The 20318-nt window shown below is 35.0% G+C and overlaps 4 protein-coding genes across 6 annotated transcripts; 1 reads left to right on the top strand and 3 right to left on the bottom strand.

Moving 5' to 3' along the window:
• Positions 1-424: 424 nt before the first annotated feature.
• On the bottom strand, positions 425-4693 carry LOC114531787 (toll-interacting protein B-like). The gene is made up of 5 exons (XM_028553406.1): positions 4667-4693; positions 2839-3008; positions 2506-2691; positions 2260-2412; positions 425-1605 (listed from the first exon to the last, which is right to left on the bottom strand). Exons 1-5 carry the CDS (start codon positions 4689-4691, stop codon positions 1327-1329), a joined length of 813 nt encoding a protein of 270 aa, XP_028409207.1. The 5' UTR covers positions 4692-4693; the 3' UTR covers positions 425-1326.
• A 347-nt stretch (positions 4694-5040) lies between these two features.
• Positions 5041-10148, top strand: LOC114531696 (GDP-L-fucose synthase-like). Its single transcript, XM_028553309.1, has 10 exons — positions 5041-5197; positions 5671-5817; positions 5955-6069; positions 6150-6203; positions 7674-7822; positions 7924-8057; positions 8177-8241; positions 8554-8700; positions 8968-9067; positions 9345-10148. The coding sequence occupies exons 2-10, from the start codon at positions 5681-5683 to the stop codon at positions 9398-9400; spliced, it is 957 nt and encodes a 318-aa protein (XP_028409110.1). The 5' UTR covers positions 5041-5197; positions 5671-5680; the 3' UTR covers positions 9401-10148.
• Positions 10149-10235: 87 nt separating this feature from the next.
• LOC114531694 (hsp90 co-chaperone Cdc37-like) lies at positions 10236-17638 on the bottom strand. Of its 3 annotated transcripts, none has more exons than XM_028553306.1 (11): positions 17534-17638; positions 16743-16801; positions 15752-15885; positions 15539-15650; positions 14837-14935; positions 14554-14619; positions 14309-14467; positions 13249-13364; positions 12808-12937; positions 11867-11944; positions 10236-11592 (listed from the first exon to the last, which is right to left on the bottom strand). In XM_028553306.1, the coding sequence occupies exons 1-11, from the start codon at positions 17613-17615 to the stop codon at positions 11395-11397; spliced, it is 1233 nt and encodes a 410-aa protein (XP_028409107.1). In that variant the 5' UTR covers positions 17616-17638; the 3' UTR covers positions 10236-11394. The 3 variants fall into 3 exon arrangements, with proteins under 3 accessions (XP_028409107.1, XP_028409108.1, XP_028409109.1); XM_028553307.1 differs by lacking the exon at positions 17534-17638 and adding an exon at positions 17099-17144; XM_028553308.1 differs by lacking the exon at positions 17534-17638 and adding an exon at positions 16217-16263 and having other exon boundaries at positions 16743-17007.
• A 67-nt stretch (positions 17639-17705) lies between these two features.
• Positions 17706-20128, bottom strand: LOC114531697 (fructose-2,6-bisphosphatase TIGAR-like). Its single transcript, XM_028553310.1, has 5 exons — positions 20064-20128; positions 19929-19966; positions 18935-19053; positions 18776-18853; positions 17706-18693 (listed from the first exon to the last, which is right to left on the bottom strand). The coding sequence occupies exons 1-5, from the start codon at positions 20111-20113 to the stop codon at positions 18031-18033; spliced, it is 948 nt and encodes a 315-aa protein (XP_028409111.1). The 5' UTR covers positions 20114-20128; the 3' UTR covers positions 17706-18030.
• Positions 20129-20318: the final 190 nt, after the last annotated feature.

Genomic DNA, 20318 nt, shown 5'->3' with positions numbered 1-20318 from the left:
ACACCGTACCTGTAATCCTCATTGTCATTAATATAACGATCACAGTCCCAAGTGCACATCCACGTCTTTGAATGCTTCTTGTTAGTCAGCAAAGTTTTGCCCTATATATAAATGCTCGGGATATAAGTGAAAACAAGATGCGTTAAAGAAAGGATAATATCAAACAATTCTATACACATTGCGTAATACTTTACTTTAGGACTTGGATTGGTCACAACCTCCATCATATAGGCATAGCTAGCGCTCAATTCTGTTGTGCCTACGTAGTTAGGTTATAGTTTTGTCAATAAATAGGTTTTTTATTAAGATAAAGCTTCATGCAGAATATTACGAATTCCATGTCATAAATCTTTGCGATCTTTCCTCATTCACACGAAATAACCTGTAATATACTTCGAGCTGTTTCCACATTTACGAAGGAAAAAGCCTTCGAAAATCAACATTCAATTATTTATTATCACAACTTACAGGTCAGGTCAGTATACAATCCACACTTTTTAATCTAACTTTACAACTAATCTACTTTATTTATTTATTTATTTAATAATATCTTAAGCAATAAAAGCTCAAAAGGAGATGGTAAAGAGAATATACCAACCTTCGAAGCATGCAGACACAATTATGAATTAATCATTTTTTAATGTATCAAGCGGAAATGTTTGGTGTTTATAATGTAAAGAAAATCATTTTTCGACTACAAACTACATGTCAATCAAATTGTCAAAAAATCATTTCAGACACACGACGCAATCGATATGTGTCATAAAACGCAAACTGCAAATTAAAACTTCCTAGAGAGTTAACAACTTTTTCTTTCGCAAACATATGCATTATTACTTGATGCCACACATGCATACCAGCCGGGAAAATTGAAATATCTTCAAATATCCGGAACGAATGCGAGGCAGTAAATGCATAACTTTGCCCTTTTCATCATCACCGAAAACTTCACTTAAACGCTCGAGGTACACGAGTTACACGAGGTAATGTGCATGGCAGTTTGAGCAACTGCCTGCATGCATATGTTTAAAAATGATTTCAGCAAAAATTGTCTCTCATATCATAGATTTAAAAGTTGAAATTTGCCACGACTCGTGTCTCGTTTGATACATGCAAGCCTTATGTTTTGACAATTCTGCGACGATACGGCCTACCTCGTCAATAACAAACTGTTATAAGATGTGATGAGTGATTATATCTTCTTTTAACGCTATTATATCAGCATATCAAGACTAAACTGTAAAATTATCACCATTTCCACACATTTTATAGTCTATGCAGACAATACTATGAAGAAATACGTCAACTACACTTCGTATAATTAGTTCATTTTTCATTCATACTCAACAAATGATTAAGAGCTGCGTCGACATTACCACCGCTGGCCACAAGAACCGAACGAATCACCTCCTCGTCCATATCAGGAAACATATCTTTGATATTCTTGACGTCATCGGGTCTGACCTGAGCAGCGGGGGGCGGCCGTGAGACGGGGATTTGCTGTGGCATAGCATAAGGCACGGGTGGGTAGTACACCTGTGGGGCGATTGAATAGCTTTGGGGGAAAATCATCACTGGAGTAGCTGGGACCGGTTCAGTTGATTCCTGGGAATTGTAGAAAGAAAGAGTTTATCCTGAGGGCACCAATTCGTAAGTGCATTTCCTTGAAACCGAAACTCTGAGGATCGCCGCTTACTGTTTGCAGGCTAAGGACCTGTTTATATGAAACGGGCCAGCCCGGTCTGCTTTGAGAAGAAGCTTCGTGATTTTCGAATTCGCGGCAATAAACTATAAAGTTTATGTTTTCGAGGGGGCCAAATTTCGTAGGAAATATTGCCCCCGGCAGGAATTGGGGGGGGGGGGCAAATTTCCTGGGACAGCGGGCCAGCCCGGCTCTGGCGAGTTCCCACCTGAACGAAGCGTAATCTCGCCTTTAACGGGCTCATAAGAAAACATCAAGCGGGCCATCAAAAGCCCGTCTCATATGAACAGGCCCTAATACTGTAAATTACAAGCGACTTGTATTAGAGAAAAATCATGAAACTCAGCTTCAAGAAGCTTCGAATGGGTACGTTGCAGCGTACAAATATACAATGCGAGTTCAATCCTCTTGCACAAACTAACTCCATAGTTCATACGCACCCATTTACCATCTTATGCCCAATTATTAATAATACAGTTGACAGGTACAGTAAGTAGATCAGCAGCCAAGAACAACGAGGCTGCTTTTAATACTTAATAAATTATGGCTGAACTCACCATGACTGACATGACAACATTTATCATACCCTCTTTATCTTCACCTTGCTTGCCACTTAATGGGTACCACTCATCATGGGTCTCACCATCAGGCAGATCATCCTTGATCTTGATCAAGCCCCATGCAATCTGGGAGTCTGGAGAAAAGGCATTCTGCAAGGAGTATTAAAAAAATACAACTCATTAGCAACTCTTAAATTGCTTCTACCACACATACAATCAATCTCGTTATAGACAATAACAAACCTCATCGAAGATCTCAATGTAAATGGAGTTGACAGAGTTACGTGGAAAGGGACATGTAATTGTCTTATTCCAACGAGGATTGGTTGAACCATTTGTGTCAGTTTGTGTTTCAAATACATGATGACCAATCCTGATACGACAATATGGGTCCATTCTGGTGAGCCCATAATTTTTAGCAAGCTTGGCCTGTTTAAAACAATAGGTAAAATCAACCAAATAATGCCTGAAGGTGCACTTAGTAAACTAAACCACCATACAATGCATTGAAGCAATAAAATTACCAATATATTAGTATGTATTTTGGTTGGCATATCCAGGTTGGCATATTCATACCTGAGCAACCGTCACCTTTATTCGTGTGACAACATGCATTGGGACATTGGGTTGATACATTGCATGTTGTGGTTGAACATTCCTTGTCGGGTTGGAAGTTGTTCGATTCTCATCAAGTTGTAAAAATCCTTCAGGTAGATCCCCTGTGAGTACTCTCGATCTGTATTGTTCTGATTGGGTGGAAAACATCAATACTAATTTTTACACTTTCAATTTCACGATGACTTTTGATGCTATTGTCTCTTTTTGACTGATGGGAATAACTTACTAGTTTTAAAATTACATCTAAAATTGAAAGCCTAAAGAGGCCTTCACATATTATTTACTAGCTGGCAATGTGCCAGGTGCATTGTAAACCCAGACAGGTCAACAAATGTGCTGTATATGTGTAGCTACTATATTATTATAATTTAAAAAAGGATTTTTTTAAAAAAGTAAGCAGAAACTGCCTGTGTGGCAGTGGCCTGCCTAACAAGTGGCAGTGATTGCTAATCTAAGTTGCATTGTTGCATCCACAAAGAGTAACAGGTCTTTAGACCTTTAATAAAGATCTATAGAACATTAATAAAGAGCTATAGAACATCAATAAAGATCTACAGAACAGTACAAATGGATAAACAGATATTCATTTGGAAATTTGCAAGTTTGCTACAAAGTTAAAAAATTCATAATAAATTAACATTCCATTTTGTAAACAATGCATTTCATTGGATCCTTTTGAATTCTGAACTGATAAGAAGTTACATTTACAAAGCAGATTGCAAGTTAATTATGAATCTTTCTAAAACAGACTATAATTCTGAATTATAGCCTGGTTTAGAAAACTTTACACACAAATATTCATAACTTTCTTGGAGAATTGGAAATTTTGCTACAAAGTTTGAAAAATTTCTGATCACTGAACCTATTGTGATTGTTTTCATCTTTTGTTAATCATTAGCATGCATTGGCATAGAGCTGGGGTGTTACTTTTGTTTTCTACCCTATATAAAATACAAAAGGCAATTCTGCTGTGGAAGAGAGTGGCAACTACCTGGCAGGCTAGTATGGAATGAAAATATTACATGACAAAGATATTGGGGCACAATTTTAATGTCTACTAATGAAATTGTTGGCATGGAATTTGCACAGTTTTTCAGTCTGGTTGGGGAAGTTAATGTCAAGAGTAACAAGAGTGCTAATGATAAGGCATTTACCACAGTGCTTAGGATCAAACAATTTCAGATACTGTTAATTTCAGATACTGTTAATTACATAATTAAAAAAAGGAAGGTAGAGGTTCACTATACATATGATTCAGCAATATCTTGCTGCAGATGTTGGGCAAGAACATGAGCAAGAACATGAGCAAGAACATCTCAACCATTTTCATGATATGTAGTTTGTCTTGTATTTGAAAGAAAATCAATAAATTTAAGAGTTTATTATTTGCAGCACTGCGTCAGCGAGATTTATAAACCAATTATAATTCCATAAAATACGCCAAATATATATGGATTACGTACTTTTATTGCTGCAGTATAAAATATATAAAAATAATTGACTGAAAACCTTTTCATTCTTACCATCAATGATAAAAAAAGCGAAATGTAAAATAGTCAATATCCTTAATTACGCTAAAGTGCTTTCAGAATCCAACAATTTAATTCGCCAATATTCGGAAGTTTCCCTTTATAAAACTCCGAAAATTTGAATGATCTTAAATACACAGGTGAATGTAATATATGTCACATAGAGTTCAATTCAAACTGCGTATTTCACTATGACTTTAGACACATTCAGAGGTAAATCTAGGTATCAGACAAGAAAAACGAATTCAAGATCTCACCTGCTGAAGAATCTGACGTCGCCATTTTTCATGATATTAATATTTATTATTTACTAAAGAATTTTCATGGAAGAAATTCCAAATTTTTCACCCCCCCCCCGGTTGATAAGGGCAAATGAAACTATAAAATTTCGGTTTTCGCGGTAGGGACCACTCTCTAAAGACTAAAAAATAAATAGATATCTAATAGTGTGCTGAATCTTACGTAACACAAAGGTGTAGAAAAATATGTTTTTGGTATGGGTTATAAATGGAGACATTGTAGCACTATGTAAGAATCGTACGGAAATGAATAATTCGTGATTGGAATAATTAACATAATCATGAATTAAACATAATTGCAACGTTTTAAAATCAGACTTTGCATTCTCTGATCATTGTGTCAGTTTGGTACTTTGTTTTGCTAATTCCAATTGATAATATAAATAATTGGAGTAAGCCGAAAGAAACGTTGGCAAAAAGATCCGATTTACAAAAACGCAAATTTATACTAAATATTTATTTAGCAGTTCAAAGTCAAGTGCACAGGCGGTAAGTGAATAAAAAGTTCTATTTTTCTAATATCAGCTGTTTTTAAAGGAATAAATGTATCGTTTAATTGGTAGAGTGTTAGACCAACCTCGAGGTGTTTATGCTCGAGGTGTTTATTTTGTACAGTGCATTCCTAATCCTTATCAAAGGCATACACACATGTCACTTGTTTATATAGAACCATAAAATTAAACAATTACACGCTAAGGATAGTTATATAATCAGTATTCGCATGGGCAGCATGGCTTTTCTGTATTGCTGTCAGTAAAAATTTCAACAGAGTTCATAGTGCATGGTACAAAGATAGCATAGTACAAACAAGGACTGGCATAATGGAATTTGCTGGCTGTAAAATCAATTAATACCTTCTTGCCAAAGTAGGTCCAAGGTAAATAAAGCATCAGTATTACCTATAACCTGTATTGTTATCATAACAATTTTAAACAAACCTTTTTATACAAACACATTTGTAGAGAAAAGAAAATGTCTCAGAAAAAAGTGATCATGGTGACAGGCGGAACAGGCCTTGTTGGTCGCGCTGTGAGAACAATTGCTGAAACTGAGGAAAAACAGGAGAATGAAAAATGGATATTTTTATCTTCAAAAGATGGTGACCTCGGGTATGCAATTGTCGACGTAACATGCAATGTACACAGAGGGTGTGGTGATGTCAATGTGAACAATTAGATGTGAATCAAGCTCTATCTATAGCTGCTGCTATGTGCATGTTATGCATTTTTCTGTTGTTTCTTAACAGTGATAAAGAAGCAACAAAAGCAATATTTGAGAAATACAAACCAACACATGTCATCCATCTGGCTGCAATGGTTGGAGGATTGTTTAGGAACCTGAAATATAATCTTGATTTTCTAGTAAGTGTTTAATCCAGCTACTCCTTACAAGTTGAATTTTAAAATAATTTTTAATCATTTATGATAAAATTCTATTTTAGAGACAAAATATCCTCATCAATGACAATGTATTGCAGTGCTCCTATGAATACAAGGTTTGTGATTAAATTGCAACAGAAAAATGCCGTAATTGTTATTTTCTTTTGAGTTTGAAAATAATGAGGTAATTTAAAAACCTACCTATGAACAGGCAGGTTTTTATCTGAGATTATGGCTCAAATTGACATTGCACACCCAACTTACCTATATTTTGTCCATGAGTAGAGATGTTAATTGATTTTGTTCCTGGTTGACAAATACACAATCCAACAATGCCGTGCAGCATCCTATAACTGTAGCTCTCATATTAAGAAGTGTTAACAGATAATCAACTTTCATATGATAATCATGAATCTGACTGAAACATACATAACATTCATCTTAGGAATGATTTTCACTTTCCCACCATTGTTATGGGGACATCATGTAGATCATGAAAAGATCCCATGAACCTTTCTATTCATTTTTGTAAATAATCCAATACCTTAAGTCTGCTTTTCACTTACGCGTTTTTTATACGCTTTTAAATTTTTATTATTTAACATCTAGGTCAACTAATGCATACTAAAATATGCAGAAAACTAAGTTCCTTCGATTTATTCACAAGGTAACATTCCGACTTTTACGTGCGTGTACGTGCGTATGCGTGCGTATGCAAAACGCGTAAGTGGAAAACAGCCTTTAGAATTGGCGGCAATTTAGCAATTCATCTTTCTAATTGCAAATCTTTTCTTTTGAACAATTTATTGCCAACATCTGTTTAACAAAAATACTTCTCTTCCACCGATACTACTCTGATAGCTATTAACTAATAACATATTTTAGACAGACGTATTTGAGGAGATATTTTTCTATGTCGCGTAATATGTGCTCAAAACCTCAGTTATATCGTCATGCAAATTGCAAGACCTGACTAAAATTTATAACGTTAAAAACGTTTTACAAACCCCAAGAATACCAAAAAAGTATGCTTACTACATAATCAAAAATAAATATTAAAATAAAATAAAGAGATTTCTCGGGATATGCCGAGACGAAAATGACACTTGAATCGAAGTAACTTGTATTCATTTTGAGTGACAATGGCGTTGACATTAATTTTAATAACATTGTTGATAGCCGCACTATATTTTGAAAAACTTTGTCGCTTGGTGTTTTGCAAGCACCAAATACTGTTCAAAACTTAGTTCAAAACATAGTATGAAGAATAAAGCAAAAATAAATTAATTTTGAGTGGTACGCCGAAAAGATTTTGTTTTGAACGTTTTCCCGCCTATATGACGGTGTTTGAAATCATTTTAGTATAAAAACGAAAGTGAAAACGTTTTGAGAACGAGTCGAGTACCTATATAAATACAGCCGGATCCCATTTCAAGGACGAGTACCTTTATTAATACAGACCACATTTTGGAGACGAGTACCTTTATAAATACAGACAAAACGTCTCTAATGCAGACCTAATATTATGAACGCGGTTTCAAATGGACATCTTTCTAATTTAGCCATCTCTCTGGCTTATTTCACAGGTTCAAAAATGTGTCTCGTGTCTATCGACATGTATATTCCCAGACAAGACAACCTACCCTATTGACGAGACAATGGTTCACAATGGCCCACCGCACGATTCAAACTTTGGTTACTCGTATGCAAAGCGAATGATTGACATCCAGAATAAGTATGTGAGCCCCCCTGGTTTATTTCAAAGTATAGCACATTTCCACAGACTAGGCAGTATGAATAAAATGTTCTATATTTGCTAACATTGCTATATTTCAGGGGATATCATACCCAACACGGCTGTAATTTCACCAGTGTCATTCCAACTAATGTATTTGGGCCCTACGATAATTTTAATCTGGAAGATGGCCATGTCATTCCTGGACTAATAAACAAGATTTATCATGCTAAAAGTATGAGTGCAATCTTAGTCATTCTTCAAGTTTAAAACAATCAATAGGGAGTACAACTCCACTGTATTCGTTTGCTTTGCTTAAAATTTAAACTAACAAAACAATTACTGAATTCTTAGAGGAGGGCAAACCTTTTGAAGTTTGGGGAACAGGGAAACCAAGAAGACAGTTTATTTACTCCCTGGTATAGTATCCAAGTTGATAAGGTTTTAACAGCCAATATAACTTATCATGCACGATTATGCTGTTAAACTACCTGAAAAATATAACGCAAACATTGACAAAATTTACGTCGAAATCAATTCGTCGTACGAATGTCGGATGTCTTAGATTAGATTATGTGTCTGCAAAGGCGGATTTTGAGATTTGCCCAGGGAGCAGTGCTAAAAATTTAGGCGGGGAAGATGAGCAAAAGGATGTGCAGCGTGCAGTTTCCATTGTAACAGTTTATGGGTTCAACCGTGAGTTGTTTGATATCCTAATCGAATATTTTAAGGATCTTGCCAGGCTAATGATCTGGGTATTGCGAGAGTATAATGAACCATCTCCCATCATTTTGTCGGTCGGTGAGGAAGAGGAGGTCTCAATAAAGGAAGCTGTAGAAATGATAGTGGAAGCTATGGATTTTAAAGGACAACTAACTGTATCCTTTGTATAAAATTCAGAAATCCGGGTTGTGATATTAAATATGTCACTATCCTCCCATAATACATCTACTAACCATATCCAACTACAAGGTTACAACACAAAGTTGCCAGAGATACTATTATGAAAGAGCTCCTTCAGAACTCTGATCTCATTTAGTACATCCAGCTATAATATGTTGTCACTTCTCTGTCAATATCTGCCATGTTCTCTGTGCTATAATACACCCATTATTTTAAAATATACATCTTAACACGTTTCCCAGTATGACACATCAAAGTCAGATGGTCAATTCAAGAAAACAGCAAGTAATGCCAAACTGAGAAAATACAGGCCAGATTTCAAATTTACTGATATAAAACAAGGTAGGGAAAGTCACAATGAGGTTTGTTAATCACTTTTGCGTATACTATTACGAAGGAAAACCCTCCGGTTGGTTTATTTTTATGTCATTGCTTTCACGTTCACCATATTTCCCCCGATCTCCTGGTTTCCTGGTACAAAGCATGGCCAGACCATTAGATGCTAGACGTTCGTGCAGCAAGGCGTAGTCACGATTGTAGTATAGACAAAATATCTCGATATACTGTCTCTTTCATGCATGTCGATGTAAGTAAAATTGTAAAAATATATCTTTTTCAGCACTTCGTGAAACATGCCAATGGTTTGAAGCCAACTACGAGACCGCCAGAAAATAAACTATTCTGGTCAATGAAAATGCTTAAACTTAAAGACTTGTTTAAGTCTTGCATGCTCTATTTAATATCTATTTAACGGTTTAAAAAAGACATACAATCACAGACATAGCACAAACGAGATTTTAGAGGTAGTTTGTTGTCACTGTACATCGACAATATAAATGAAGTTTAGTGGGAATTTCCAATAAAATACACAGAACGCTATGGAAATAACTTTTCAAGCTTTATTTACGCATCATTTAAAAAGCACTTTGGTATAAAACATGCGCCACTGATCTGATAGTATACTGGATATAGCAACTGTATCTACGCCGGAAAAATGAAGATCCAGAACGGAGAAAAATACTACCTTACGGGCGAGATCACTAGGGCTGGGGTTCGCGTGGTTGTGACTGAAGTTCAGCGAATTCTGGCTTTTGAGCTAGGTACAGTAAAATTGCTTTTTCCAGAGCGTTTTATCAGATCAGTGACTTGCATTAAGATTGCAAGCATACTATCAATATTCTTACATGAAACTACAATTTGCCTCGTTTGCAATTTTGATTGCTGTTCATTTTAATTTTTTTATACGTTCTGTCCTGCGAATAGTTTTAATGCTATGGGTGGTCTAATTTTTCACATTCATACATGTGGCTAACTAATAATATTTCATATTTAATCGACACGATTGCGGGTGAGTTTTTCGGAGTGTTTTGTGTTTCGATTCAGACGCCGTGCATGGTAACGATAAACGCCCACACAGACAGGACGCGACTTTTTATTTTCCAAAAGTAAATAAATTTTTAAACTATCATAATATTCTAGTAGATTACTTAACGATAATACATTTTGACTGTTCTGGTGTCCATAGATTCCAAATTTACTTCCAGAATTTAATTTATATGCTTCTGAAAACTGAAAATTCGCATCGCGTTCGGTCTGTGTCAACCTTAAATCCTTAATGATGGCCTAAGTTTGCAGCGAAACTTGAGAAAGTAAAAACTTTGCATAGTACAAGGTGACAACATTTTGTTGGCAAAATGCCTCTCATGCAACTCCTGCATCTGTGTTGCCCTTGAAATGCTAAATGTGTAAATATTTTTGTAGGGTTCGTTCGGGTGCAGGGCCGAAACTAGAACGATAACGAGGGGAGGGGGTATTCATATATTCAGTTCTACCCGACGAATTTTTTTTGTAAGTGCAATAGCTTGCTTGAATTAAAAAAAAATCGATTTCAAAGGCACTTGAAAAGACATTGAAGAACACAAAAAGATATCTCTCTCCAAGACGTCCTGCCGCCCGATATGACCTGTCAATTTACCATAATGAATAACGCTTGTGATTGACCTGTGATTGGTCAATCTGATAGAAGTATCACATTTGATTGGTCTATGTTTCCTTGAACGTAGCAGTAGTCAAATCTGAACTTCGCTTATTAAGACAAGAGATCTTACTAATTCCAGATCTGTCTAATTATTCTTTGTGACAAATAAACATCCTAGGTTTAGCGGCACCCGGCACGACCCTGTGCATCTCTTTAGATTATCATATTAGGGAAGAAATTATAATGATGAAGGTTTCGAGTGTGTCAATAATTATAAATAACCATAAATTTCAAGACGACAAAGGGTGCGAGAAATGCGTCCCATGTTCATTGGACATAAATAAACCTGAGACTAAGCGCTTTGACCACTGAACTTTGGATGCAGTATAGTGATCTAATTTATACATCAATTTGGGCCCCAAATTTGATTTCTGTCGAAAAATTTTAGAGGTCATTTTCGCAACCGTTCTCGTTACTCGAAATTTCCACCATTCAGACAATAATTGTTATAAATGCAGACTAACAACTCGGGCCCACTTATCCAGCCCGATGTTTACTTGTGCCATGCAAGTTATTATCATTAATAGTAAAGAAAACTTTACTAATATACAATTACACAGTTGACAAAATTTTAGTGCACCACACAATATAGAAGTAGACGAATGTTAACATCACGTGCTAACCTGTGACATCATGGCTCATCTGGCTCGTCATATTTCTCCTCAGGCTCCTGAGGCTGCAGGTCGGGCTTGGCATCTTTAGCGTTGGGTATCCATAGGCCTGAATCAACACATCTCTTAAGATGATATCTCGCTTCTTCTTCCGGGAGTTCTCCTAATACTTTCTGTAGCATTGGTATGTCTTTCTTCTCAAAACATTCTTGTACAGTCTGGGGAAAGGAAAAATGAATTTAAGCATCTAAAATGAATTAACTGGTCAGTTTTCTTAGTTTTTAAATTGTTCCACTCTTTACGTAGACAACATACTACCGTGAACAAACACTCAGTGGAAGAACCCATTATTGAAACTATGCTTACTGCATGGGAAAACACTTTTAGAATTCTCTTTTAGTATTTCAGGAATTACTTTACCAATGAACTCATTAGATGGGTAGTAAATATTGTGAACAGTACATACTTAAACCCGCTTTATTGTACACATACCTCAGGCAACGATTCAAATACTTCAACAGGATCTAAACCTCCTGGTCCAAGTCTCTTTTCCCGCTCTAATCTTTCCTCCTAGATATATCAGAGTCAAATTAGTTGCAACAAGATGCGTCGTAATAAGATAAATACTTGATGCAACTGGTGGCACTAGCTCTTCGTGTCGTTACTGTATGTATTGAGATATTGGATTAATAACAGATGAATTGACGTGGGAAGGATTGAGTTCGGTCACTAATTTGAGAATAAGATGCAAAGAGAAAATTGGCGACTATATAAGTACGCGGAAAGAACTGGGAACGAGGGATGTCAAGGGTCCCAAAAGTTACGAAATTCTTATTTAATGCACTAGACCTTCCAATGAGACGTCACAATATTACCGTTTTAAATTTAGAACCACCTTGAGATGGATTTTAATTTTACTCACAAGCTATGTGCAAAGATGCAAAACATCCTTCTATAACCCGTGCATGAAAAATAATTTTTCATTTTGACTAATAAGTATGGAGGAAATAAGCCATAACGCGGGAACGAGGCTCGCAGTTTTGTGCCATTCAGTCTCGTTCTCGTGTTATGGCTTATGTTATGGCGTGTTATGGCTTCCACCTTTTTTGGTCAAAACAAAAAATATTTTTCATGCACGTGTTGAAGAAGGATGTTTTGCATCTTTGCACGTGGCTCGTGAGAGTAAAACTTGAAATCCATTTTATTTAAGGTGGTTCTAAATTTAAAACGTTGTGATGTTAAAATGTTGTGACGTAATTACCGAAAAGGTCTATTGATAGGGTAATGGGAAGTCAAGAATTCAAGTGGGGGTTAACTTGAAATCTAGTAATCGGAGGGGGTCAATTGTTCACTGTATTCGTTTTCCATGTGGTCGTGTGGTTGTTTAATGAAACACCTCAAAATGAAGACAGTTAAACAAAACTAATCTTTACCTCTTCTGCCTCTGCTTGGGCCTTTTCAATTCTAGCTTTTGCTCTCCCTTCAACCCTCTCAATAAATGAAGCAAGTTCATCTTCAAACGCCTGAATGTAATCTGTGAAATCCGTTTTTGCCTTTGCCATTCTAAGTTGGGAAAATATTGGTTTAGGGTACACATAATATAACTGCTTACACGAAATACAATGAGACAAAATGTTCATACAGTAGGTATTCAGAAATATGTTGAATGATTTTGTAGGATTTCGAATGGTTGAGTACGTAGGATTTCGACCATCATTTTATATGACAGCAGCAAGGTACCCCCCTCCCAAGGTACCCAACGCTGAAACCTGCACCAAAGCTGAATGTTATTTTACAAAAACACATTTACCAAATGGTTTCTCGTGCAGGAATTTGGGTATATCGTGATCCGTTTATCATTATGAACTGTATACCTTGTGAAAAACAGGCTCACTGTTTGTGGTGGACTTGCTTCGAGCGTTTTACTGAGTTCCAATAAATATTGCATGATGATAGTCTGATGAGCAACTCTCTTCATCAAGTCGTGTTTCTGTCAAGTAGCAAAAATCAAGTCTTTGACGATAATCCTAGTGAAGTCTTTCAGCAAACGAAATTGCATATATTTCTAAATTCTAATAATCACATAATTTTGACTTTATGCTTGATTGCAACATGTGCAAATTTGTTAAAATGGCTCACTGCTGTGCTGCATAATTGTCGAAACATTTCTGGTTGAAAAGTTACGCATTTGTGAGGTAATTGGATAATATTTGAAATAGAAGGATGCTAGTAAATTTTGATCAAAACAGGAAGAATGAGTTCCAGCAACACCCATTGTACAACCATACACAAATTTGTTGACTATTGTATGGGTATATATTGTATTTTTCTCACACTTTAACATTTTGAAATCAAGATGCTTTTTTATATTGTGGTGTACTTACTGACTTGTAACAGTGGGCAACACTAAAGAAAGTTAATCAGTAATGACTAATTTAGTAGGTAACCAACTTACTTCCTACTCTCATAAACCTATTTGAAAAATTTTGAATGAAAAAACTTTTGTGTAGCTTGTAAAGGTGAAAGAAACAAATTGAAATTCAGGCAAAAAAAATCTGACTAGACTCTCACAGGTGATGGTGTTTGAATATATATGATCAATCAAAAGAGCTGAATTATATGAACAGAAGAAAGCAGGTGTGAAGCAGCATAGAAGTCTAGCATAAAATAATTTTATATGGCATAAAATAATATGATTTGGCTTAAAAATTTCTTCCACAGGAGTTTTTGATTGAAATTTTTTGTTTTAGCTCGAATAACAACTCTTGTTGTTCTATTACCATAACAACTGTTGTTGGTATACATGGCGTTAAGCACACTGTTCTCCCAGAGTTGAATGGCAACCAACAAATAATAGTGACCAAAAAAATGTCATAATGCCTATTTTTCATTGAAAGTATCTATTTGTCGAAGACTAATGCCGGGCACACATACCTCTTCAACTTCAAGGTTGACACACCATAATGTGAGATAGTTTGCTGTGTCTTCCCCAACCAACTGAATGTTTTGTAATAGATAATCCTTTGAGTCGTGGTATTCATGAAGCATTCCAAATTTCTTGATCTCTTTTTCATATTTATCCATAAATTGTTGCTGAAAATAGGATCATTTTCATGGCTTTTCAAGACCACTGACATTTTAAATGAGTTGTTAAATTATTGCAATATAGTTTTTCTTACAGATCTTTTCCATTTCTCCTCTTCTGTTAATTTTTCTTCTTGTTTACTTTTCGGTTTGTTGATAATCTTAAAGTGGAAAAAACAAAAACCTTTCTACTGCAAATGCTTAAAATGTTTTTTTTGTAATGGCTTGTGGCTGCTAACAGCATGGTCTTAGGTCACAGAAAATCAGCAGATTTAAATTGAACTTGCTTTATACAGTAAAATGCGGTTACTCTTAAATGTTAATTATATATTATTTTATATTTATATAATATAATATATGTAACTATAACCTACTTACTGTTTTACTAAAGCCATCTTTACTGAGAGTATCAACATTCCATGGCTGTAATTTTTCTTTCTTTGCCAGCTCCAATTCCTTCTTTCTGAAATGATCTTCCTAAGAAAAAATTAAGCAATCTTGAAACATGTTACATACCGGGTGTCCCAGAAAAAAGTACTCCGGTTTGATTATTAATAGCTTCTAAACTAGCTAAGCTATTAAACTGACATAACTTTCACTAGATAGAGGGAAGACTAACTTAGATTTTGATATATTACAGTTGTATTTTACTTTAAAATTTACGGAGATATCAATGTTCAAAATTGGTAGCATATTTCTGGATGTGTCTAAATTATATTGATTAACATTTGATACGGCGTTTTTTGCATAATTTAGACACCTCCAGAAATATGCTACCAATTTTGAACATTGATATCTCCGTAAATTTTAAAGTAAAATACAACTGTAATATATCAAAATCTAAGTTAGTCTTCCCTCAATCTAGTGAAAGTTATTTCAGTTTAATAGCTTAGCTAGTTTAGAAGCTATTATGAATCAAACCGGAGTACTTTTCTCTGGGACACCCAGTATTTCTCATTAGCCACCTTTAGGGCAATTAAGTTATTTTTTTCTTTCCTCAAGACAATCCCAAAAATGAGAATCTCATCATCACGAATTTACAGGACAGAAATACATCTGCCAATACTTATTTATTTTCACCTGTTGCTGAATTTGTTTAAGATCTTCCTTGTATTTCTCAATATCTTTTGTTTTTTCAGACAGCTGTGCACCCTTCAATTTTTCCTGAACTTCTTGCAACCTGTTTTCATACCTAAGAAAATAAAAATATATCAACAAAAATAACTCCAAACGTGTAGAGTCTTTATTGAATATGCAATCCAGAAAAAGAAAGTTATCTACAGTAAGCTCTACATTTTTGCTTCACTGTCGACAGTCTCTCTTTCTTTCTTCAGTTCATCCATTTTTTCCACTCTTGCTTGATGTCTCCAACGAAACAAACTTGGGGTATCAATATTTGGGTGGGTTTCATCCTCATCATCGCTGACCTGAAATATCATCAATATTTAGCAAATCTTGCGTTGCAGACAGTAGATAATGTAACGGTCCCCACAAGTTATGATTACACGGTAATTAATGGTAAATATGAAATGAAGCACATATTTTCAAACAAAGAAAAACTAAAGGTATATATGTATGTAGAAAGTTGTACTAATATATGTCTTAATCAGCAAAAGTATGTGGCCCTATTATACATATATAGCACACAGTTTGAAAATATGGATGTGGAGTTCATATGCAAATTTGTCTGTCCTTCAGGCTTTAGGTAAACTATTGTTCAAAGAACTTAATCCAGCACTGAATATATTTGTTACTCACAAAGTCACTGTTTGCACGAAGCACATCTGAACAATACACTGCACAATCTACAAGAATTGCAGTCTGATAATGTGTCTATGATCTAACTGGCAAAATATTAAACTTATTGACTGAATTTGGAACATTGAACAATTCAGTCTTTGATCATAAATGTTCATAGTTGATTTCCAAATACAATTAACATGAACTCAAACCAGGCCTACGAATTGTTGGGTGCATATGCACCATTTGAACAGCAACAGATGATAAGTACCTTCACCCTGTAAATTCATAAATATGGGCAAAGAGAAACTAAACATTTTGGATGCAAACTCTATTTACTCCACAACCAACACTGAACTAGTAATACAACTAACATCATTTTCTCACTCAGAAACTGCTAGTTGCTACCATAAATCATGTGGCTGCATTTCCAAGACAGATGCTCAATACTCAAATTTAATAATGCATGTGTCAAAATTTATTTCCAAAATCTAAAGAAACAACAATTCCCAAGCGCTCTCAATCTTATTCGTTACATATTTACCTCGATATGATCCCACTTGCTATAATCCACCATATTCAAGCAAATTTTGAGGCAGGTTTCTTGAAGAAATTAAGAAAGAATTAAGAAATTACTTTGGTGAATTGGGATTATTTTCTGGTTTATACCCCCCTGGAATATCAGCACGAGCTTAATTGTGACGTCAAAAGTACAAGATTGAATCGTTTGAATGAAAAAGGCTGTGATATCGTCGCAAAAAAGTGAACTTCTTCGAATCACTCGGTTTTTCTTAACTTGTAAAAGTAGAATAACTGAGAATTTATTTCCATCTTGGCTGACAGCTGTTATCAACAATCTGTTGCGTTGAACGTAAAGAAATGGAGAACACAACACCACACCTCGTCCGGATTGATATAAACCATTCTGCATTGGATATTCTGTTTATTTTTTACACTTTTAGCGACTATGATTTTGTATTCTTTAAAAAAGGACAAACAAAAATTCTGATATGAGCAGTGATTATGCTGCAATAGACATTTGCCCATATAGACATCGTATGGTATGGATATCTATCAGGATATGTACTCAAGGTCTGTCAAGGAACTACTGATCTAGCCATCCAGGAAGTGGATTATACTAAAGTGAAGTATAGAATGAGTGAACTGGTGTAAACCTGAGAATTGAGCTTCTAAACTACTAAAACTAGTAGAATATAACTATTAGAATAACTAGTTTGCATTTCTAAAGAATATTTCAAAACAAAAAATCTATCAATGATTAATATTAAAGCTTTTTAAAATATTAAAATATAAACATAATTTATTTCTACTAACCTTGAATATACCACTGGCCTTCTATAAGTCTTTCCTGGGTAATGCTATTTTGCTCGTCCAGATAACAATCCCCCTCTGGCATAAACTAAATCAAGCTAATGATGTAACAAGTGCAACATTTGTTCAAACCATATATGCCATAAACTGCAGTACCTAGAGTATATACTGTTCTATTTAAAGAGCTAATATAATAAACCTATTTATATATGCAATCTAGTGTACAAGTTGTTTACAAATATTTGAAATATTATAATAGTATAAATATGCAATAGTGCATTCAATACTAAATACAATAAAGACATATACTGTGCTATAATTTACAGTGCTGCTACACTACATAAAAATTTCCCCATGAATTTAACTATTCTCCAATAATTGTGCCTATAAATTTAAAAGATGAGTGCTCAAATTTTTAAAATGCCATTTGTAAGGATCTGTCCGGTTATGTCATAATTAGATGATTTGTCTGATGAATGACCAACACATGACTTTTTTTCTTAAGTCAAATGAGATTTATTGTACAACTGCAAACATTCAATGTTTGTCACCTTGTCACCCTCCAGCAGTATGACAAATTCCGACACCCCTGTATTTGGGCAAATCTGCCGCAAAAGCTTTTTTTTATCAACTGGGAATTGACTTGAAAAGTTTTTGGAGAAATATGACATAAAATGACGGAGAATCCCACCATGTGATACAACAACAATATGAATTGGTTTGTCTGTGTGGTCACACTCTGCGGAATCATTGCAACAAAGATCTTTTAGCAAAACTGGAGAATGTAATTGTTTGCTTCTATGTGAAGTAGGAAGAGATGTTGTTCTAGGTTTAATACCTTCAGTTGATTCATTGTTATCTTGAGGAAACTGATGAGATTTCTCAGAGCTGGGATCACTACCTGTCCGTAGTTCATTCACACTTGACTCACCCATTGAGTGCTGGGAATTCTCTAAGCTCAAGTCATCACTTTTACTACAGTCAACATTTGATTGCTGTGTCAAAGTTTTTCGCAAATGCTTGACATCCTTTAATAATCCTGCAAAGAAATCCACAGCTCGTTTTTGGACTTGTGCCTCAGTCTCAGCACCCCGTGGTAGTTTGTTTGCTCCCAACATTTTTTTTAACTCCTGACGTGATTTACCCTCTGCCTCACCATAATTCTACACATGAAATAAAAACATATGATGGCCTGTTATAAAGTCACTTTGAATATCTTGATTGCATTGATATTTCACTTCTAACCCTTTCTCGTAATGTTTTTTCCATACAAATCTTCAAGTCTTTCAAATGTACATTTTTTAAACATATTCCTTCTGCTGTCTAAAAGCAAAAAAATAATTGTAACTCTTTTTTTCTGCAATTATTAAGTAAGAATTAATTTATAGTAAATAAATGCCACACCTTTAATGCTCGTTCTAAATCACTGCTATAAATTCTTGTCAAGTGTTCATATTTTAATCTGGTTGCAACCAGTTCAACCTGCTCGCTCCCTGTTTCATTCAAAATAGTATTGTCTTGACCTAAGACAATAGGACCGTATTAGTTATGGTAATAGCTAGAGTCCTGAGTGTATTGTTTATAGTAATTTTTTTATAGTAATGCAAAGAAACTAAAAAAGGGCAAATCACAGTGCAACTTAAAGTGGGTTTATCATGCCCCCATGGGTGATTGATAGAAGCCATTAGTTCCATTTGGGAAGCAAAATAATATGCTAGCTAGTTGTTAGAACTATGCATTGTACAATAACAAAGATTAATAAAGATTGCTACTTCACCATCCATGTTATTTAACCCTGCCTAAAATAAACAGTTCACCTAGATAAAATCCTTTGCTGATCCTTTTCAAAATTTCAAGTGTTTACAAGAACAATGACAAATTGACAATTGCATGTATCCGACAAGTCACATGCCAATAGCACAGAGCCAATAGTGACTAGTATTATTAAAGAAAGAGGTATTTACACTCACTAACCACAAATAGCAATTCACGCGTAACGGCGTAACATTGGAGGGCATATTAAAAAAATGTTGTTAATTTTCAGAAAAGGGAATGTTTTATTCATACCAAACTCTAGGCTCCCTTTCATTCTGCAGTATCTTTTGCTTTTATTCACAAGTAAAGTTTCAGTTAATCAGTTTTGACCCTTTTTATACTTTCATGCATTCAGACTTTAAATGTGACCCAGAAAGTTCTTTGAATAATTTTCTTTTGTGGGAATACGTATAACACGATTATTTATTTCATAACTTTTATATCAGTGCGTTTAATATACATACTCTCGTTTATTTGGCTAGGTTTAGCATGTGTACTGTGTTTATTTCGCACAAAACAGTTTGACTAAACAAACCATCCATATGTTAGGAAAAAATTATATACGCATGTGTGGATTTTATACCTTGGATAATCTTGTTGCGATTCTGATCGGTTTCTCCGCTAAAAACAAAGGAAATTCATACAAGCGATTATAAGCGTAGCAACTTCCTTTCGCAAGTAGTTGTTCACAAGCTTAATTTCACTTAAACAAACTTACTGGCGGATTAAAGTTAGACGAAATCGCCATTCATCTTCAACGGAGGCCATACTATTTTTGTCACAAATTTTATTTTGAATTTTGACACTTTGATGTTGTCATGGAAAGGTCACGCAGCGACGCATGACGATCAATTCTAGGGGGGTGACTTCATCCCTGCTTATCATATCTGTACACCCCCCTGGAATCCTAATTAAAAGACAACTTTGGCAAAGGGACAATTGACCTTTTCACCTTTGCAAACCTTACAAACTA

This window comes from Dendronephthya gigantea, unplaced genomic scaffold (genome assembly GCF_004324835.1).
Source record: "Dendronephthya gigantea isolate DGI-Jeju-01 unplaced genomic scaffold, DenGig_1.0 000074F, whole genome shotgun sequence".
NCBI classification, from domain to species: Eukaryota; Metazoa; Cnidaria; class Anthozoa; order Malacalcyonacea; family Nephtheidae; genus Dendronephthya; species Dendronephthya gigantea.
This window is presented reverse-complemented; position numbering and strand designations above follow the sequence as displayed.

Coding starts and splice junctions, on each gene's coding strand:
- LOC114531696 (XM_028553309.1), top strand. CDS start 5,681: ATGTCTCAGAAAAAAGTGATCATGGTGACAGGCGGAACAGGCCTTGTT. Junction 6,070..6,149: donor AATATAATCTTGATTTTCTA/GTAAGTGTTTAA, acceptor ATTCTATTTTAG/AGACAAAATATCCTCATCAA. Junction 8,058..8,176: donor CAAGATTTATCATGCTAAAA/GTATGAGTGCAA, acceptor CTGAATTCTTAG/AGGAGGGCAAACCTTTTGAA.
- LOC114531697 (XM_028553310.1), bottom strand. CDS start 20,113: ATGGCCTCCGTTGAAGATGAATGGCGATTTCGTCTAACTTTAATCCGC. Junction 19,967..20,063: donor CGTCTAACTTTAATCCGCCA/GTAAGTTTGTTT, acceptor CTTTGTTTTTAG/CGGAGAAACCGATCAGAATC. Junction 18,854..18,934: donor ATTTAGAACGAGCATTAAAG/GTGTGGCATTTA, acceptor TTTTGCTTTTAG/ACAGCAGAAGGAATATGTTT.
- LOC114531694 (XM_028553306.1), bottom strand. CDS start 17,615: ATGCCAGAGGGGGATTGTTATCTGGACGAGCAAAATAGCATTACCCAG. Junction 14,620..14,836: donor AAGATGGCTTTAGTAAAACA/GTAAGTAGGTTA, acceptor TTCCACTTTAAG/ATTATCAACAAACCGAAAAG. Junction 11,593..11,866: donor TATTTGAATCGTTGCCTGAG/GTATGTGTACAA, acceptor TCCTTTCCCCAG/ACTGTACAAGAATGTTTTGA.
- LOC114531787 (XM_028553406.1), bottom strand. CDS start 4,691: ATGGCGACGTCAGATTCTTCAGCAG. Junction 2,692..2,838: donor TAAAGGTGACGGTTGCTCAG/GTATGAATATGC, acceptor TGTTTTAAACAG/GCCAAGCTTGCTAAAAATTA. Junction 1,606..2,259: donor ATGTTGTCATGTCAGTCATG/GTGAGTTCAGCC, acceptor TACAATTCCCAG/GAATCAACTGAACCGGTCCC.